At 39.0% G+C, this 15,832-nt stretch overlaps 1 protein-coding gene across 1 annotated transcript; it reads left to right on the top strand.

Annotated features, from left to right (window-relative positions):
- Positions 1–719: 719 nt before the first annotated feature.
- On the top strand, positions 720–15,516 carry LOC110865121 (probable serine/threonine-protein phosphatase 2A regulatory subunit B'' subunit TON2). Its single transcript, XM_022114341.2, has 12 exons — positions 720–893; positions 987–1,078; positions 3,140–3,202; positions 3,324–3,422; positions 3,541–3,699; positions 4,203–4,274; positions 4,359–4,491; positions 4,608–4,672; positions 4,758–4,833; positions 4,928–5,029; positions 14,998–15,190; positions 15,267–15,516. Exons 1-12 carry the CDS (start codon positions 767–769, stop codon positions 15,514–15,516), a joined length of 1,431 nt encoding a protein of 476 aa, XP_021970033.1. The 5' UTR covers positions 720–766.
- Positions 15,517–15,832: the final 316 nt, after the last annotated feature.

The following is a 15,832-nucleotide window of genomic DNA, read 5'->3' on the forward strand; positions in this document are numbered from 1 at the left end:
TAGAAATTAGACCTGCACGCGTTGTGATGAGGGTACATCGCAAACATTAAATGGATTAGTCCAAACGTTATATGATGCGTTAACCATATAAAATTTTCAAAGTTAAGGAGGTATTAAAATGAAGTGATAGTGTAAGGAGTAAAAACACAAAGTTTAAAACTTGAGAGGGTGGGGGCGTAAAAAATGGAGTAACAACGCAAAGGATAAATACACAAAGTTTAAAAGCTTAATGGAGCGGTGACGGAATTCAAAACTGAGGGCTAAAAATACAAAGTTTCAAAGTTGAGGGGTTGTTATAAAACATATGGGTCAAAAATGTAAATAACCAAATTATGGGTAAAAATGTAAATTATAAAAGTTTTGGGTAAAAAAAAAGACTATGGATCAAAAATATAATTTACAAAACTATAAGACAAAGACGAAAAATTTTCAAAGTGTGAGGGGTGTGGATGGAAAGTCCACAGTTTCCATTTTTAGAGAGATAGACTAACCAGATTAAGGAAAATGAAAACCCAATAGGAGACGACAAAGTCGTGGCTATAAATATTGATTTTGTTACATAAAAAGAGCAAAGACGGATCACCTTCGATAATTTCGGCCATCAAGATCAAGATCACCGCTTCTCTTTCATATTATACCGTTTCTTCTTCCGTTTGTCTTTATGGGCTTCCTAAAATTTGAGAGTTCCTGTTGATATTATTTATATATTATTATGTTTCTATTCTATCTATGAGATCATAATTCATGCATGCAATAATCTCAAATCATGTCTAGTAGTGTGGACGAGGATGAAGGCTACGATGAACCACCGGCCATGCCTTCCATGTTGTGGGTTCGTAACCTTCGCCGGTACATCAGATCGGATGCCAGTCTTGGCTCTGAAGCCAGAATGGGTTTGTAAAACAGTTACTTATAATAAGATACATCAAATATTATTATGTGTTTTCTATAATTGTACAAATCTAAGTTTTATTCTCTTTTTTTAGAGCATGAAACAAGAAGAATCCTGCTTAATATGTACAAAGAGAAGCATCGTAAGAGTGTCGAAGCGGGCATAATCCCCAGTTTCTATAAGAAGGTATTCTTGATCTTTTGTTATGGCAAATTGAACTTTGGTAATCTAAATTATGGCTCACTGGCGAAATAATCCATATTAGTAATTTAACCGATTGGTCTTTGGGGTAGTGGCATTGGGTGTTTATCCTCACCAAAGCAGTGCAGATTTGAGTCCCACAAAGTGGGCATTAGGTGCATTTTAAGAGTAGATTTCAGGGGGGGGATGTGCTCACTGTTAAAAAAAAGAGCAATTTCTTTGAAAAAAATGTGTTCTATGTACCCTCCCTGAAAAGGGATGTGTTAAGTTTAGATCATCTGTTAAAGGGATGTGTTAAGTTTAGATCATTTAATGCAACCGGAAGGAACCGAGTGTAAAATTAAAGAATTATTTGTTTCTGTGAGAGGGAGGGAAATGAATAATTTGAGGAAGAAGAAGCAAAGACTGATCAGTTGAGTACTTGATGAATATTTCAAACAACTAGACATCACATCCAAACAATCAACAAAAGACAACGAAAAGAACAAAGGCAAGATCGAAATCCCATCAAAGGTATCATCTATTGATGAGTACTTGGCTTTTCTTGATATAGTGCATGTATAAGAAGCTGTTCTTAGGTACAGAGAGAGGTTTAGTACCAAATTTGATCGATTGGTTAATTGATTTCTGAAAAACTTTGTGATTACTTCAAAAGACAGACCGATTTCATCGAAGACAGAGGTTTGTAAGGATGTTGAGTTGTTTGAACTCTACATGTTGGTTGAAACGAACGGACGATTCAAAAGAACATCAGATAGGAACTTATGGTCGTTCATTGCACATGATATGGGATTTGATGGGATAAAGGGTTTTTCATGAAAATGATATACATCTAGTATTTGGAGATACTTGAATGGTTCTACAAGGATGCCAAAAATAGGGAAAACTTTTGTGAAGATGGCAATGAGGATGATTGGGCTACCCGTTACCGTTTCACAATTTTTCACCGGCACGTCAAAAAGTGATTCACATCCCTGCCACGAAGGGATGAGCTCTCACTCATCTTTTTTCAACGTTAGTGTATAATGGCTTTACAAGTTTTCACTATCCACCATCTATTAAAATAATATTTAGTTAAATAAGTTTAAAAAAAGTGATTATGAGTTGCATCCTGATTGGCCACATGAAAACCTCCATCTCCTTTACGCCGTGACTGCCCCAACGCCCCCTCCCTTCATGGTGGTCACGCTCCTCTTGGGGTGGGATACCACGCCCATAACACTGCCCCCCCCCCCCCATGCCACATATCATGGGTGTTATTCCATAACATATGGCCTTATGGTGAACCAAGAGGGTGAAGAAGAAAGTGAAGATTACTATGAAACATGATGCAGCAAAGAGTGAGAAAGCCGAATGCAGTCATGATGTTGAAGACTCAAAATAAGCAATGCTTAATTAAGGGGAAGCATTGAACATTGGTAAGTTAGTCATTGGGTTGAATTATATGTGTGACAATTCGTATGCAAGTAGATAAGTCTACATCTAGTCGTTAAAGTCCATTTTAATAATTGTGTGTCAACCGGAAGTTATGGTGGTTACAGAATACAGATGACGACTACAATTGTGGAAGTTGGTCATTATTCTACAGTTAGTTAAATAATTACTATGTATATATATGTCTGCAAGTGTCTAAGAACTAAAAACAATGCATTCCATTTCACAAACTTCTGTGAAATGAATCTATATCAGTCATTTTCTGTTTCCTCTTGACCCATTAGTATTCGCTCATTCAAACATACGAAACCTGTGAATTGTTTCGATAATCTCTTTATAACAGATTTCGCTCACAAGGAAGAAGCATTTCTCCATTTTGCTCCTAATCATCCCTATATACGAAATCGAGCGGAAATCAAGTGGAAACTCTGATAATCATGCGAGTGGGATTGCATTTGCAAACGAAAGTAAAAGTTCGGACTGTCATTGTTTCAAGTTAGTATGAATTATTATCGGCCAATGAGTCATAGTTTAGGTTATTAAAATCCAATTTGTCTTTTTTATGTTAAATACGCGCGCGCTTCAACAAATTTGTGATTCGTGTGTGCTCAGAAACCTGAGGATGGTTCCATCAGCCACACGGTTCAGAGGCTGGCAAAATATCGTTTTCTGAAGGTACTGATCTTTAATCTGTGGTTGGAATTATTCTTTAATATGTAAATAACTTTTAATGCTGATATGTTGTAAGTTTTCTTCATGTAACAAAGCTATAAGTTATTTCTGTTTCTTGATGCAGAAGCAATCAGACATTTTGCTAAACGCTGATGACCTGGATACCCTGTGGCTTTGCTTAAGAGAAAATTGTTTGGTTGATGAAATCACTGGTTCTGTAAAGGTACCTTGCCACATAAACTATAGGTTTATTTTAGTCTTTTAAACGTTTCTTGATCATTTAGTTTCATTTGCATCTATGGTAACTTTGCCACGGTTTTCAATTGGTGAAACAAATGTAGGTGAATTATGAAGACTTTTGCCAAATTGCATCTCTATGTACGGAACAAATTGGCCCAAAGTGTCGTCGTTTCTTTAGTCCTTCAAATTTTATGAAGTTTGAAAAGGATGAATCAGGAAGAATTGCGATTTTGTCCTTTTATCTGTATGTAATGCGCACGGTGAGATTTTTATTTCTTGCTTTTGTACTTTGATATGAACTGTTTATTATTTTAGAATTTAGAATTGAACAATATTTGAAACATGTCGTTTCATACTGATGTGGATATGCTAAACTATTAGTCTCTCGATACATGATATACTGTAAGTAACTAGTTATTAACTTCTATTATTTATCATAGTTGTGACACTTGGCTAATCCCATATCTCAAATATCACCAACCGTGTTTGGTATGGAAGTAATTCTAAAATTTTAGGAAGTCTCGTCGACTAAAAACAAATTCTTAAGCTCTTAATGAGCAAAGCAGATGATATTGGTTGGTATGATGGGCTGGGTGTTATTTTTATTAAATATACTATTATTTGAAAAGTTGGGATATTATGATTTACAATCTTGGATGCATATTTAACACATCATACAATATCAAAATGTATTGATTATACAATCAAGGGGATCAGTTTATCTGGATCAGTTATTGATTCGATGAATCTTTTTCTTGTACAGGTTTCTCTTACACAAGCAAGAATTGATATGAGTGAGCTTGATGAGGATTCAGATGGGTTTCTACAACCTTATGTATTATAGTTTATTCCTTCAATGCACTATTGATTTTTGTAAACATGTATCACATGAAAATAAACGTTACGTTACATCTGATAGGAAATGGAGGCTTATATCAGAGGTCTCATTCCTAACTTGGCTCAGCTTTGTGACATGCCTGCCGAATTCGTTCAAATGTATTGCCACATAGCCACTCACAAATTCTTCTTTTTTTGTGACCCGAATAGGCGAGGTTTTGCACTTCTTTTTCTCTTTTTAACTGTTAAAGTTTACAATTCTATAAGTCGATATTTTGATTGCCCAGAGACGCGCCGATATGCTAATAACATCATTTCGTATCAATCACAGGGAAGGCTTGCATAAAGAAGATTTTGCTCAGTAATTGTCTACAAGAACTAATGGAACTGCATCAAGTTAGATAATGCACCTCTTCTTATCAAGCTTTTGGTTTATATATTATTTATTTATTTGAAACATAACTACTTTAATTAATAACAGGAGAGTGAAGTAGAAGCTGCCGATACTGAGCAGACTGAGAACTGGTTTTCACTAGCATCTACACAACGTATATGTGGTGAGCTCACGCGTCTAATATAAGTTTGGTCCACAATTTTCTTTTAGTTATTAAGTTCTCTCTTGCTTATAAGTCAACTTTTAATTATGAACAGATATGTTTATTGACCTTGATAAAGATGCAAACGGGACATTAAGTGAGGAGGAACTTCAAGGATACGCAGATGGAACGCTAACAGAGATATTTATCCAGAGAGGTAATCGTTAGCTTAATTTGGATCGGGTTAAGAATGGGGCAAAAGTTAGAATTATTTTTTGTTTATCACTTGTTGGCTTAATTTGGATCGGGTTAAGAATGGGTCAAAAGCTGGAGTTATTTTTTGTTTAGTTTTATTGGTTTATTGTTTTTTGTTAATATATATTGTTTTTTGGTAAGGTTTAATTATATAATGAGATATTGTTTTTTGGTAAGGTTTAGATATATTGAGATAATTGTTAAGAGTTTATTTGATTTTCTAGTTAGAGTTTATTTGTTCTCCAAGGGTATGTTATAGTATAGATAGGACTTTAGGAATTAGGGATTTTTCGTGTGCTTCGATTAGTTAAAAGAAAAAAAGGTAGTTTTGGTTACAAAATCGTTCAGTTCTTGTGTTGCTTGATTTTTTATGGTGTCAGAGCCAAGTGCCCAACAACCTGGCTTGTTTTTAATCGAAGATCTCCAAAGCTGCAGTGATTGAGATGAATAATAACGACAGCAGCCAGTTTTTTTTTTATCACAAACTGAGGTTTGTAAATGAACTAGTTTTCGGTGAAGAACAGAGTGTTAAGGACTTAAACCATTGCAAGGTGTGGGACTTGTCCCACATCGATTGCAAGGTGTTGGACTTGTCCCACATCGGTTGTATGGGCAAAAAATGTGAGGTTTATAGACCAAATGAGTTCTCTCACCCACTGGTATTTTGGGTTGAATGCTTCTGCCCGGGCTGTAACACAGAGATAGTAGACGGCGATGCGATCACAAGGCGCAATGGACGTCATATGGGTTGTGAAGATCAAAGCGATCTTTAATGTCCATCAATGATGCAAATCAATCAAGCCAGGAGTTAGAATGAATGTCAACCCAAAGAAGAACAATATGGTCATAGCCATTCCTTTTTCAAGCGATTCTAGAGGACCTTGTTTTACAAGTCACTAAGTACGCCACCACAAAGGAGATATGAGATGCTCTTAAGCTACATTATGGGGATGCCCTAATTTTGAGAGTGAACTGGTGTGGAAGGCAAACAACCTTGAGTTACGTTTGAAGAAATCAAACTAGTCAGGATGTTTCTTGGACCTGTCCCCGAACTTTTTCTACCTATTGTTGTCTCTATTGAAAAATTTGCAGATTTAGAGAACGTGCCCTTTCAAGAAGCAAAGCATACAAATGATGATCACGGAAGACTGTTGTTTACTAGATCAAATGACCAAGACTGCCGCCAAGGGCGTGGCGGGGCGAGTTCAAACGATCAAACGACTAGTTGGGTATGGGGTCGCCGGAATGATCAAATCGTGGGTAGTCGGAACAACAGTCAATGATCACGAGGATATTAAATACCACTAATTGATCACGTATTAAAGGTATTTCGGTTTACAACTTCAACTATATCTAGATGAATATCGTGGTCATTACTAATTATCATAGATTTAGCCTTAGTTATCTCCTTTCCATATATGTACAATTGTATCGGGCTATTTATAGCCTTTGTAATCAACCGAGAGATGTAACATTTTATAAAAAAAAATATTATATTCTCATATGGTATCAAAGAGCCAAACACTCTAGCGAGTCTATCCTTAACCTCCTCTTTTTTTAATCATCGTGATGGCATCCACCCCTATCGTTCAACTCACAGCTTCTGCCAATTTCAACATCACCCTCACCATGTGTGGCGCAAGCAGGTCTATTCGACATTAATTGGCATGGATCTTCTCCATTTTATCACTGACACCAAACCCGGTCCGACTGATTTTTCCGACACCAAAGCCACGAAACCAAATCCGGAATTCTACTCTTGGTACCGCCACAATCAAATTATTTTGGTTGCATTTCTAGGCTCATCTACCGTACAACTTATGATTGCTTATTTGCTTCTGCCGAAACCTCCTGAGAAGCTTGGGAACGATTGGTAACCAGTTATGCGAGCTCATCTTGCTTTAGAGTTATATCTCTAATATCCAAACTTGCATCCAGCCCGAAATGCAGTCGCGCACCGCCATTGAATATCTACGTGGCGTGAAGGCTATCGACGACGAATTACCTTGGTTCAAAACTTAGTTAAAGATGAAGATCTCATGGCTCATGTTCTCTACTAGGTGATGACTTCAAAAATATTGCAACATCACTTCGTCTTCTTGATTCAAAAATCACTTTTCCAGAATTATTTGAGAAGTTAGTTGACTTTGAAAGGAAACTTAACCACAAAACTCTTAGCCGATATATATTATTATTTATTTGTTTTATTTAGAGATATATATGGTTTAGATAGATGATCAATTGTATTTGTATTGAGATTGTATTTCCTACATTAGAGTTAGGCTGGCATTGTATTCATCCCTATTTATAGGGCTTTCTTTTGTGAATAGTGATCATCGACTTTTACAGACCATAAACTCTTTTATGGTATCAGAGCTTCGGTTCTGCATATCCCTTCCCTTTCTTCCTTTTTTTTCCGATTAAGCCCTTCTTTCTCTTCCGATTATTCAACCTAACAGCAGGTCACCATGACCGATGACAAAACATCCTCCTCCAAACCCGATGACCAGCACCCTAAAACCCTTCATCCAGCTTACTCTGTTTCGAATATCCAGTCGAAAATTCGAACTCTTGATGGCTCCACTGTTACATATTCTTCCTGGGTAAAATTGTTCAAATTCCATTGTGTCGCATACCGGGTTCTAAACCACATAGACGATACACAGCCCCAGCAACCACGGATCCAAATTATTCGGAGTGGAAGGAATTGGATGCTTTGGTCTCACAATGGATATATAGCACGGTCTCTAATGATTTACTAACCAGAATTCTCGACACCGAAGCTTCGGCTCGCACCAGTTGGTTAAAACTTTAGAAAATCTTTCTTAGCAATAAGAAAGCCAAAGCAGCAGCACTTGAAACCCGGTTCGTAAACCTCACCCTCGCAGCCTGTAGTTCAGTTGAAGACTATTGCAAACAACTAAAAGACTTGGCAAATCAATTGGAAGATGTTGACCAACCGGTTACGGAATCACGCTTGGTACTGCAGTTGGTTAGTGGGCTTTCTCAGGAATTTGACACTACGGCATCTTTAATCAATTCTCAAGATGCAAGTTGGGATCTTGCCAGATCGATACTTAATGATGAAGTTATTAAGCAAGCCGCTCGCCAACAACAATCTTCATCTGTTTTAGTTGCAACATCCAACCCAACCTCCACGACCCAAACACAACAGCCCTCTCCTGCGGCACCCTCTGTCGATCAAACAGTTGCTGCCAACAATGGCCCATACCAGTCCAATTCACGAGGACGTGGAAGAGGCTATAGGGGAAACCGCGGACGGGGCGGACGTGGACGTGGCTACAGGGGAAACCCTACGGGACCTCCTTGGCAGTTCCAGAACCCTCACACTTATCCACAATGGGCCTGGTGGAATACTCCACCTTCTCCATATCCGACTACAACCACAGGGCGGCCCAATCCACCCCAGCCCAATGTTGCAGCCCACTAACGTACAATCACTTATGTGTCTTCGGGTGTGCTTGTTATCCAAATACCTCTGCCACACAACCACATAAATTACACCCACGGTCAGTTCGTTGCATTTTTTTGGGGTACCCTCCTGATTTCCGGGGTTATCGCTGTTTTGACCCTACAACTGGTAAAGTCATCATCTCTCGTCACGTCACCTTTGACGAACAAACTTTCCCCTATACCATTAAAACCCCCTCCACCACTTATTCATTCTTAGATGATGCTACACCACCCGGTTTCATCTTCCGACAGCCTGTCTCTGTCCCTCCTAGCCCCACACCACCTCCACCCATCATACATACCTACCAACGCCGCCCGAAACCCCCCACCACAGCCCCACCGCCCCATGCTGCTACGGCAGCCCCGTTCCAGCCCAACCAGCAGCCTACGGCTCCATTCCAGCCCACCCAACAGCCTACGGCTCCATTCCAGCCCAACCAACAGCCTACGGCTGTTCCTTCCCAGCCTCCTATCTCCACTAACACCCACCCAATGACCACCGGATCGAAAGCCCACCGTACTTTTCTTTCCACCTCAATTTCTCCGATTCCCACTTCTTATGCCAGGGCTTTTGCCGACCCTCATTGGTTACATGCTATGCAGGCTGAATTTAGTGCTTTACTGGAAAATGATACATGGGAGTTGGTTCCTAGACCATCTGATCGCCCGGTAACTCGTTGTATGTGGATTTTTTGCCACAAATTTAAATCTGATGGGTCACTTGAACGCTATAAAGCACGTTTGGTGGTTAATGGGAATTCTCAAATAGTGGGAATTGATTGTGAGGACACTTTTAGTCCGGTTGTGAAACCGGCTACTATACGCACCTTATTGTCCGTTGCTGTTTGTCGTTCTTGGCCTATCCATCAACTGGATGTCAAGAACGCGAACGCCTTTTTGCATGGGAATTTGAACGAAACCGTATTTATGCATCAACCACCAGGATTTGTCGACAGGCGTTTTCCTATTTTTGTGTGTAGGTTGAAAAAATCCCTTTATGGTCTTAAGCAGGCCCCTAGGGCATGGTACACCAGGTTCGCTACTCATATTTTATCACAGGGATTTTGTAGCAGTGTGTGTGACAACTCGTTGTTTGTCTACTATCGGGGCTCATAGACAGCTTATTTACTTATGTATGTTGATGATATTGTTCTCACTGCCTCCTCAGATGAGTTGTTACAGGATATTATTCGCATGCTCTCTCGAGAGTTTGCCATGACCGATTTAGGACCACTGCATCATTTTTTGGGAATCAAGGTTACACGGACATCTAACGGTCTTTTCTTAGACCAAGCCCAGTATACTAAGGACATCATCTCACGTGCTTCCATGTCCTCTTGTAAACCATGCATGACACCCGTTGACTTATCAACTAAACTTAGTGCTTCTAATGGTTCTCTTTTTCATGATCCTACCTTATACCGCAGTCTGGCTGGTGCATTGCAGTACCTTACATTTACGCGCTCGGACATTTCATATGCTGTTCAGCAGGTTTGCCTCTTTATGCATGCCCCACGGGATCCTCATTTTGCTTTTCTGAAGCGTATTTTAAGATATTTACAGGGCATGGTTGATTATGGTATTCGTATTGGTAAGTCCAATACTCACTCTTTGGTGGCCTATTCTGACGCTGATTGGGGTGGGTGTCCCGATTCTCGTCGTTCTACTAGCGGTTACTGTGTTTTTCTCGATGATAATTTAATTTCCTGGTCCTCTAAACGGCAGCCAACGATCTCTCGCTCCAGTGCTGAAGCCGAATATCGGGGCGTAGCGAATGCTGTTGCTGAAGCAACTTGGCTTCGCAACCTACTCCTTGGGCTGCATCTTCCTCTTCGAAAGGCCTCTGTTATTTATTGTGATAATGTCTCCGACGTTTATATGTCAGACAATCCTGTCCAGCATCAACGGACCAAGCACATCGAGATAGATATTCATTTTGTTTGTGAAAAAGTCTGCGTCAGCCATATTCGCGTGTTACATGTGCCCTCAGCCTTACAGTTTGCAGACATCTTTACCAAGGGGCTTGCTCGTCAGTTATTTCAGTATTTTAGATCCAGCTTGAGCGTCTGTCCACCGCCCGCTCAAACTGCGGGGGAGTCTTAGCCGATATATATTATTATTTATTTGTTTTATTTAGAGATATATATGGTTTAGATAGATGATCGAAATTGTATTTGTATTGAGATTGTATTTCCTACATTAGAGTTAGGCTGGCATTGTATTTATCCCTATTTATAGGGCTTTCTTTTGTGAATAATGATCATCGACTTTTACAGACCATAAACTCTTTTAAAAACAACCTCATCATCACCACTCATGGCCACGGCTAACTACACCCAAAGACAACCAAGGTCTGGCTTCAGATCTGCGTCTGGCTATCATACTACTCATCGCAATTTCAACAACAAAACGTCTCGCAATCAGTGGTCCAATGGTTCTCACTCTAATGGCCTTAATCGTGAACACCGTCACATTTATTGTTAGTTTTATGATTTTGTAGGCCATGAAGCCAAAAAATAATGTAGGAAACTCACTCGGTTTCTTCATTAAAATCAAGTTACCACAGGAAGTTCTATGACCCAAAATAAGGCTACACCAACTGCTAGTGTCACTACCTCCTCCTACATGTTTGACAATGGTGCTTTGCATCACGTTTCTTCACCCTATATCAGAGTATGGCGGACCGGGTGAGATTGTTCTTGGCAATGGTAACACTCTCTCTATCACTCATATTGGTCAAACACACCTTCATACGTCTAATGGTTCAGTTGCTTTAAAAGACGTTCTGTGTGTTCCTCATTTCAAAAATAAACTTATATCCATTGCAAAATTGTGTAAACCTAATCATGTTTTTGTGGAATTTTTTCCCACCCATTTCTTTGTCAAGGATCTTCGAAGGGGGGCACATCTAATGTGAGGGGAGAATTATCTTGATGTCTACTATGCAAATCATCCATCATTATACAAATAAATGTGGTCTCAACCACATCACCTCTTGATTAGCATCACAAACTTAGGCACCCTTTTATTCGGATTCTCAATAAAATAGCCAAATGCTTGGGTTAACATTTAAATCTTCTAGATTTTCATTGTAATTCGTGTTCTATCAATAAAAGTCACAAGGAATCCTTTGGCATGAACTCATCTACTGCTATAAAACTTTTACAACTAATATATTTGGACGGGTGGGGTCCGGTTGAAAAATCAATTGATGGTTTCACCTATTATGTGATTTTTGTAGATTTTCACACTAAGTACATTTGGTTGTACCCGATGCAACATAAATCCAATGTCTCTATATTATTTCCTCAATTCAAATCGCTAGTAGAAAAAAATTTTCAAACCCTCTTAATCTCTCTGTTCAATAACAATAGTGGCGAATAAATTGGCCTCACCTCCTATTTACAATCTCAAGGTATTTCTCACTTCAACCCCCCCCCCCCCCGAATAGAAGGGTGCCCAAGTTTATGATGCCAATCAAGAGGCGATCTGGTTGAGACCGCATTTATTTGACGTAATGATGGAAGATTTGAATAGTAGACATCAAGGTAATTCCCGCCCCGCATTAGATGTGCCCCTGTTCGAAAATCCTTGACAAAGAAATGGGTTGGGAAAAATTCCATAGAAACATGATTAGTTTACACAATTTTGTAATGGGTATAGGTTTGTTTGTGAAATGAGGAACACACAAAACCTCTTTTAAAGCAAATGAACCATTAGACGTATGAAGGTGTGTTTGACCAATATGAGTGATAGAGTGTTACCACTGCCAAGAACAATCTCATCCGGTCCACCATACTTAGATATAGGTGAAGAGACGCACGATCTGAATCGACATGATGCGAAGCACCAGTTTCAAACATGTAGGAGGAGGTAGTGACATTAGCAGTTGGTGTAGCCTATTTTGGGTCATTGAACTTCATGTGGTAACTTGATTTTCACAAAGAAACCGGCGAGTTCCTACATTCTTTGGCTTCATGACCTTCAAATTACAAAATTGATAATAGCTATTACAGTGTTCACCGGTACCGCCATTAGAGTGGGAGCTGTTGGACCATTGATTGTGAGACGTTTTGTTTTTGAAATTGCCATGAGTAGTACGACGGTCAGACGCGGATCTAAAGTCGGACCTTGCTTGTCTTTGGGTGTAGTTAGTCGTGGCCATGAGTGATGATGATGAGGCTGTTGTGTGGTTAAGCTCCCTTTCAAAGTCAGCTAACTTCTCAAATAATTCTGGAAAGTGATTTTTGAATCAAGAAGACAAAGTGATGATGCAATATTTTTGAAGTCGTCACCTAATTGGCAGAGAACATGAACCATGAGATCTTCATCTTTCACCAGGTGTTGAACCAGGGCTAGTTCGTCGGCGATAGCCTTCATGCCGCATAGATATTCAGTGACGGTGCGAGTGCCTTTCGGGTTGATTGCAAGTGTGGATTTTAGAGATATAACTCTAGAGCGATATGGGTTCGCATAACTAGTTACCAATCGTTCCCAAGCTTCTTGAGAGGTTTCGGCAGAAGCAATCATCGGTTGTACGGCGGGTAAGCAGCTGCCTAGAAGTGTAAGCAGAATAATTTGATCCTAGCGGTACTAAGAGTAGAATTCTGGATTCGGTTTCGTAGATTCAACATGGAAAATTCAGCCGGAGCGGGTTTGGCGTCGGTGATAAAATGGACAAGATCCATGCCAATTAAGGTTGAGTAGACCTGCTTACGCCACACCGGGAAGTTGTCGCTAGTGAGGCTATGAGTTGAACGATAGGGGTTTATACACCCCTATCCCAACATGCCCGCCCATGTACAAAATCTACTCAACAAGTTTAAATGGACGGAGCTAAACCTTTTGCCACACCCCTTAGCTCTACTAGTTCATTTTCTTTTATTGATGGTTCGCCTACCATTGACCCCACACGGCCTATAATATCTATCTTGGATCAAACATACTCTCATGGCGCTCGACACGTCAAAAATAGGTCTTTCAATCCTCAATTGAGGTTGAGAACAAGACATTGGCAAACGAAGCGGCCGAACTATCTTGGGTCCAGAACCCCCTATTGGAACTTGGTCTATCGACCACCAAGTCTCCTACATTATTTTGTGACAACGCAGGTGCTACTTATCTGTGTGCCAACCCGGTCTGTCACTCACGTATGAACCATATGACACTCAATTATCACTTTGTTCAGGAAAAGGTAGCTAATGGCTCATTACAGGTTCTCCACATTAATTCAGCTGATCAACTCGTCGATGTGCTCACTTTCACCGACTTCAATTCAAGATTGGAACCTCCGACGGATCCTCCATCTTTCAGGGGCATATTAAGGATACCACTAATTAATCATGTATTAAATGCATTTCTGTTTATAACTTCAACTATATTTAGATGAATATGGTGGTTGTTACCAATTATCATAGATTTAGCCTTAGTTATCTCCATTCCTTGTATGTACAATTGTAACTTGCTATTTATGGCCTTTGTAATCAATCGAGGGATGCAACCTTTTACAGAAATATTATATTCTCATAGTGGAACCACAAGAAACAAGAGATAAATAGCATGTTATGTGTTTTAGACGAAGTACAGTCACTGAACGAGTGTTCTAACCTGGAAGGAGCACACTTAGTTCAAAGTGAAGATGATGAACCGGCTCTACTTACTCCAATCCATCCTCAAGAAAGAAGAGTTTTCGGGTAGGAAATATGGTTCAGTAAGGAGCTTTGTTGATGGGTCAGAAAGTAAATATAGTACAGAACCAAATTTTGACAGATGATAAGAAGACATGGGATTAATTGGTTTAGATGAGCATGAAAAAGAACTTGAAAAGATGACCCGGGAATTACGAGGTCTGCTGGGAATTGAAGACTCGGGGTCAAGCGGATCCGGATCCAAATTTTACTTTAGTTTTAATTGATTATTGTTTGTTTATTGCTATTTATATTTATACGGCATTGTTTAATTACAGTACCAGATTATTGTTAGAGTTTATTTGGTTTTCTGGTTAGAGTTAAATTGTTCTCAAAGGGTATCTTTTAGCACAAGTAAGACTTTATTTTTATTTTTTTAACAGCAATTCCTAGCTTTTCTAGGATAAATACAATAAAATAATTTGAACTCCCAACCTTTTGTTTGCATTAGGGTTCCCGTTACAATACATTTTGGATAAGGGGTTTGTTATTAATTGTTTAGTAGTGTAGAGTCGAGTTGTATAATAGAGAAAGTTGTGATGGGTACTTAAACTTCATAACACCTAATGAGAAGTTAGCATATTGATTTAAATGTGGGTTAATCCATCTTCTTTTCTGATATTTATTCTTCTCAAAACAGTAGGTAACAGTTCATTTGTGTGCTTCAATTATAAAAAAGATCGTGACCGAGTTTTGGTCACGAAATCGTTAGGTTCTTATGTTGCCTGATTTTCTGATTTCCTACGGTAATCATATTGTTGTCTTGTAGCTTTTGACGAGCATGTTCGGCATGGCAAAACTGTTATTGGGCTTGCTTGGGAGATGGACTTTGAGAGTTTTCTTGATTTTGTTCTTGCCCTCGAAAACAAAGATACACCCGAGGGATTAACATACATATTCAAGTGCCTTGATCTGCAAGGAAAGGGATACCTAACAGCAGCCGATATACATATTCTATTTAGGTAACCTTTTCTACAACTCAAGATTATATTTTTCGGTTTGAAACGTTATAACTCGTGTTATTGATGATCGAAATAGGGACGTGCGTGAAAAATGGATCCAGGTAGGAAATTATGAACTATGCACAGAAGATGTGAGGGACGAAATATGGGATATGGTGAAACCAGTTGATCCATTAAGAATCACACTTTCTGATATGTTGCAATGCAAACAAGGTGGGACGATTGCTAGTATGCTTATAGATGTACGTGGGTTTTGGGCTCATGACAACCGAGAAAACCTTCTTCAAGAGGAGGGAGAATCGTTTGATATTGATGGTGCGGTCTAGAATACAATGTACGGTGATTGTTTTTTGCTAGGACTATAATAATCTCGTAAGATAATTTACATTGTTGTTATTGTCAAACACAAAATATGTATTGATAAAGAAAATAAAGGTATACATGTTCTAGATATCATCATAAAGTAGATATTAATTAAAGTTTATGTTACAAATAATTAGATGAGTTTTCATTGTTCACACTTCAGTCTTTTAATTAGTTTTTCTTAACTGTACTATCTTCATTTTACTTATTTTTGTAACTATTTGATAATTCAAATTATACATTTTTTTTACATATTAAGTTGGGTGTCAACTGTGTTGT

This window comes from Helianthus annuus, chromosome 6 (assembly GCF_002127325.2).
Source record: "Helianthus annuus cultivar XRQ/B chromosome 6, HanXRQr2.0-SUNRISE, whole genome shotgun sequence".
In the NCBI taxonomy this organism is placed as follows: domain Eukaryota; kingdom Viridiplantae; phylum Streptophyta; class Magnoliopsida; order Asterales; family Asteraceae; genus Helianthus; species Helianthus annuus.

Bases quoted from the DNA above. Each gene is read 5' to 3' on its own strand.
- LOC110865121 (XM_022114341.2), top strand. From the start codon at position 767: ATGTCTAGTAGTGTGGACGAGGATGAAGGCTACGATGAACCACCGGCC. The intron at 4,275-4,358 runs GTATTATAGTTT...TACATCTGATAG, and splicing joins ATGGGTTTCTACAACCTTAT to GAAATGGAGGCTTATATCAG. The intron at 4,834-4,927 runs GTGAGCTCACGC...AATTATGAACAG, and splicing joins ATCTACACAACGTATATGTG to ATATGTTTATTGACCTTGAT.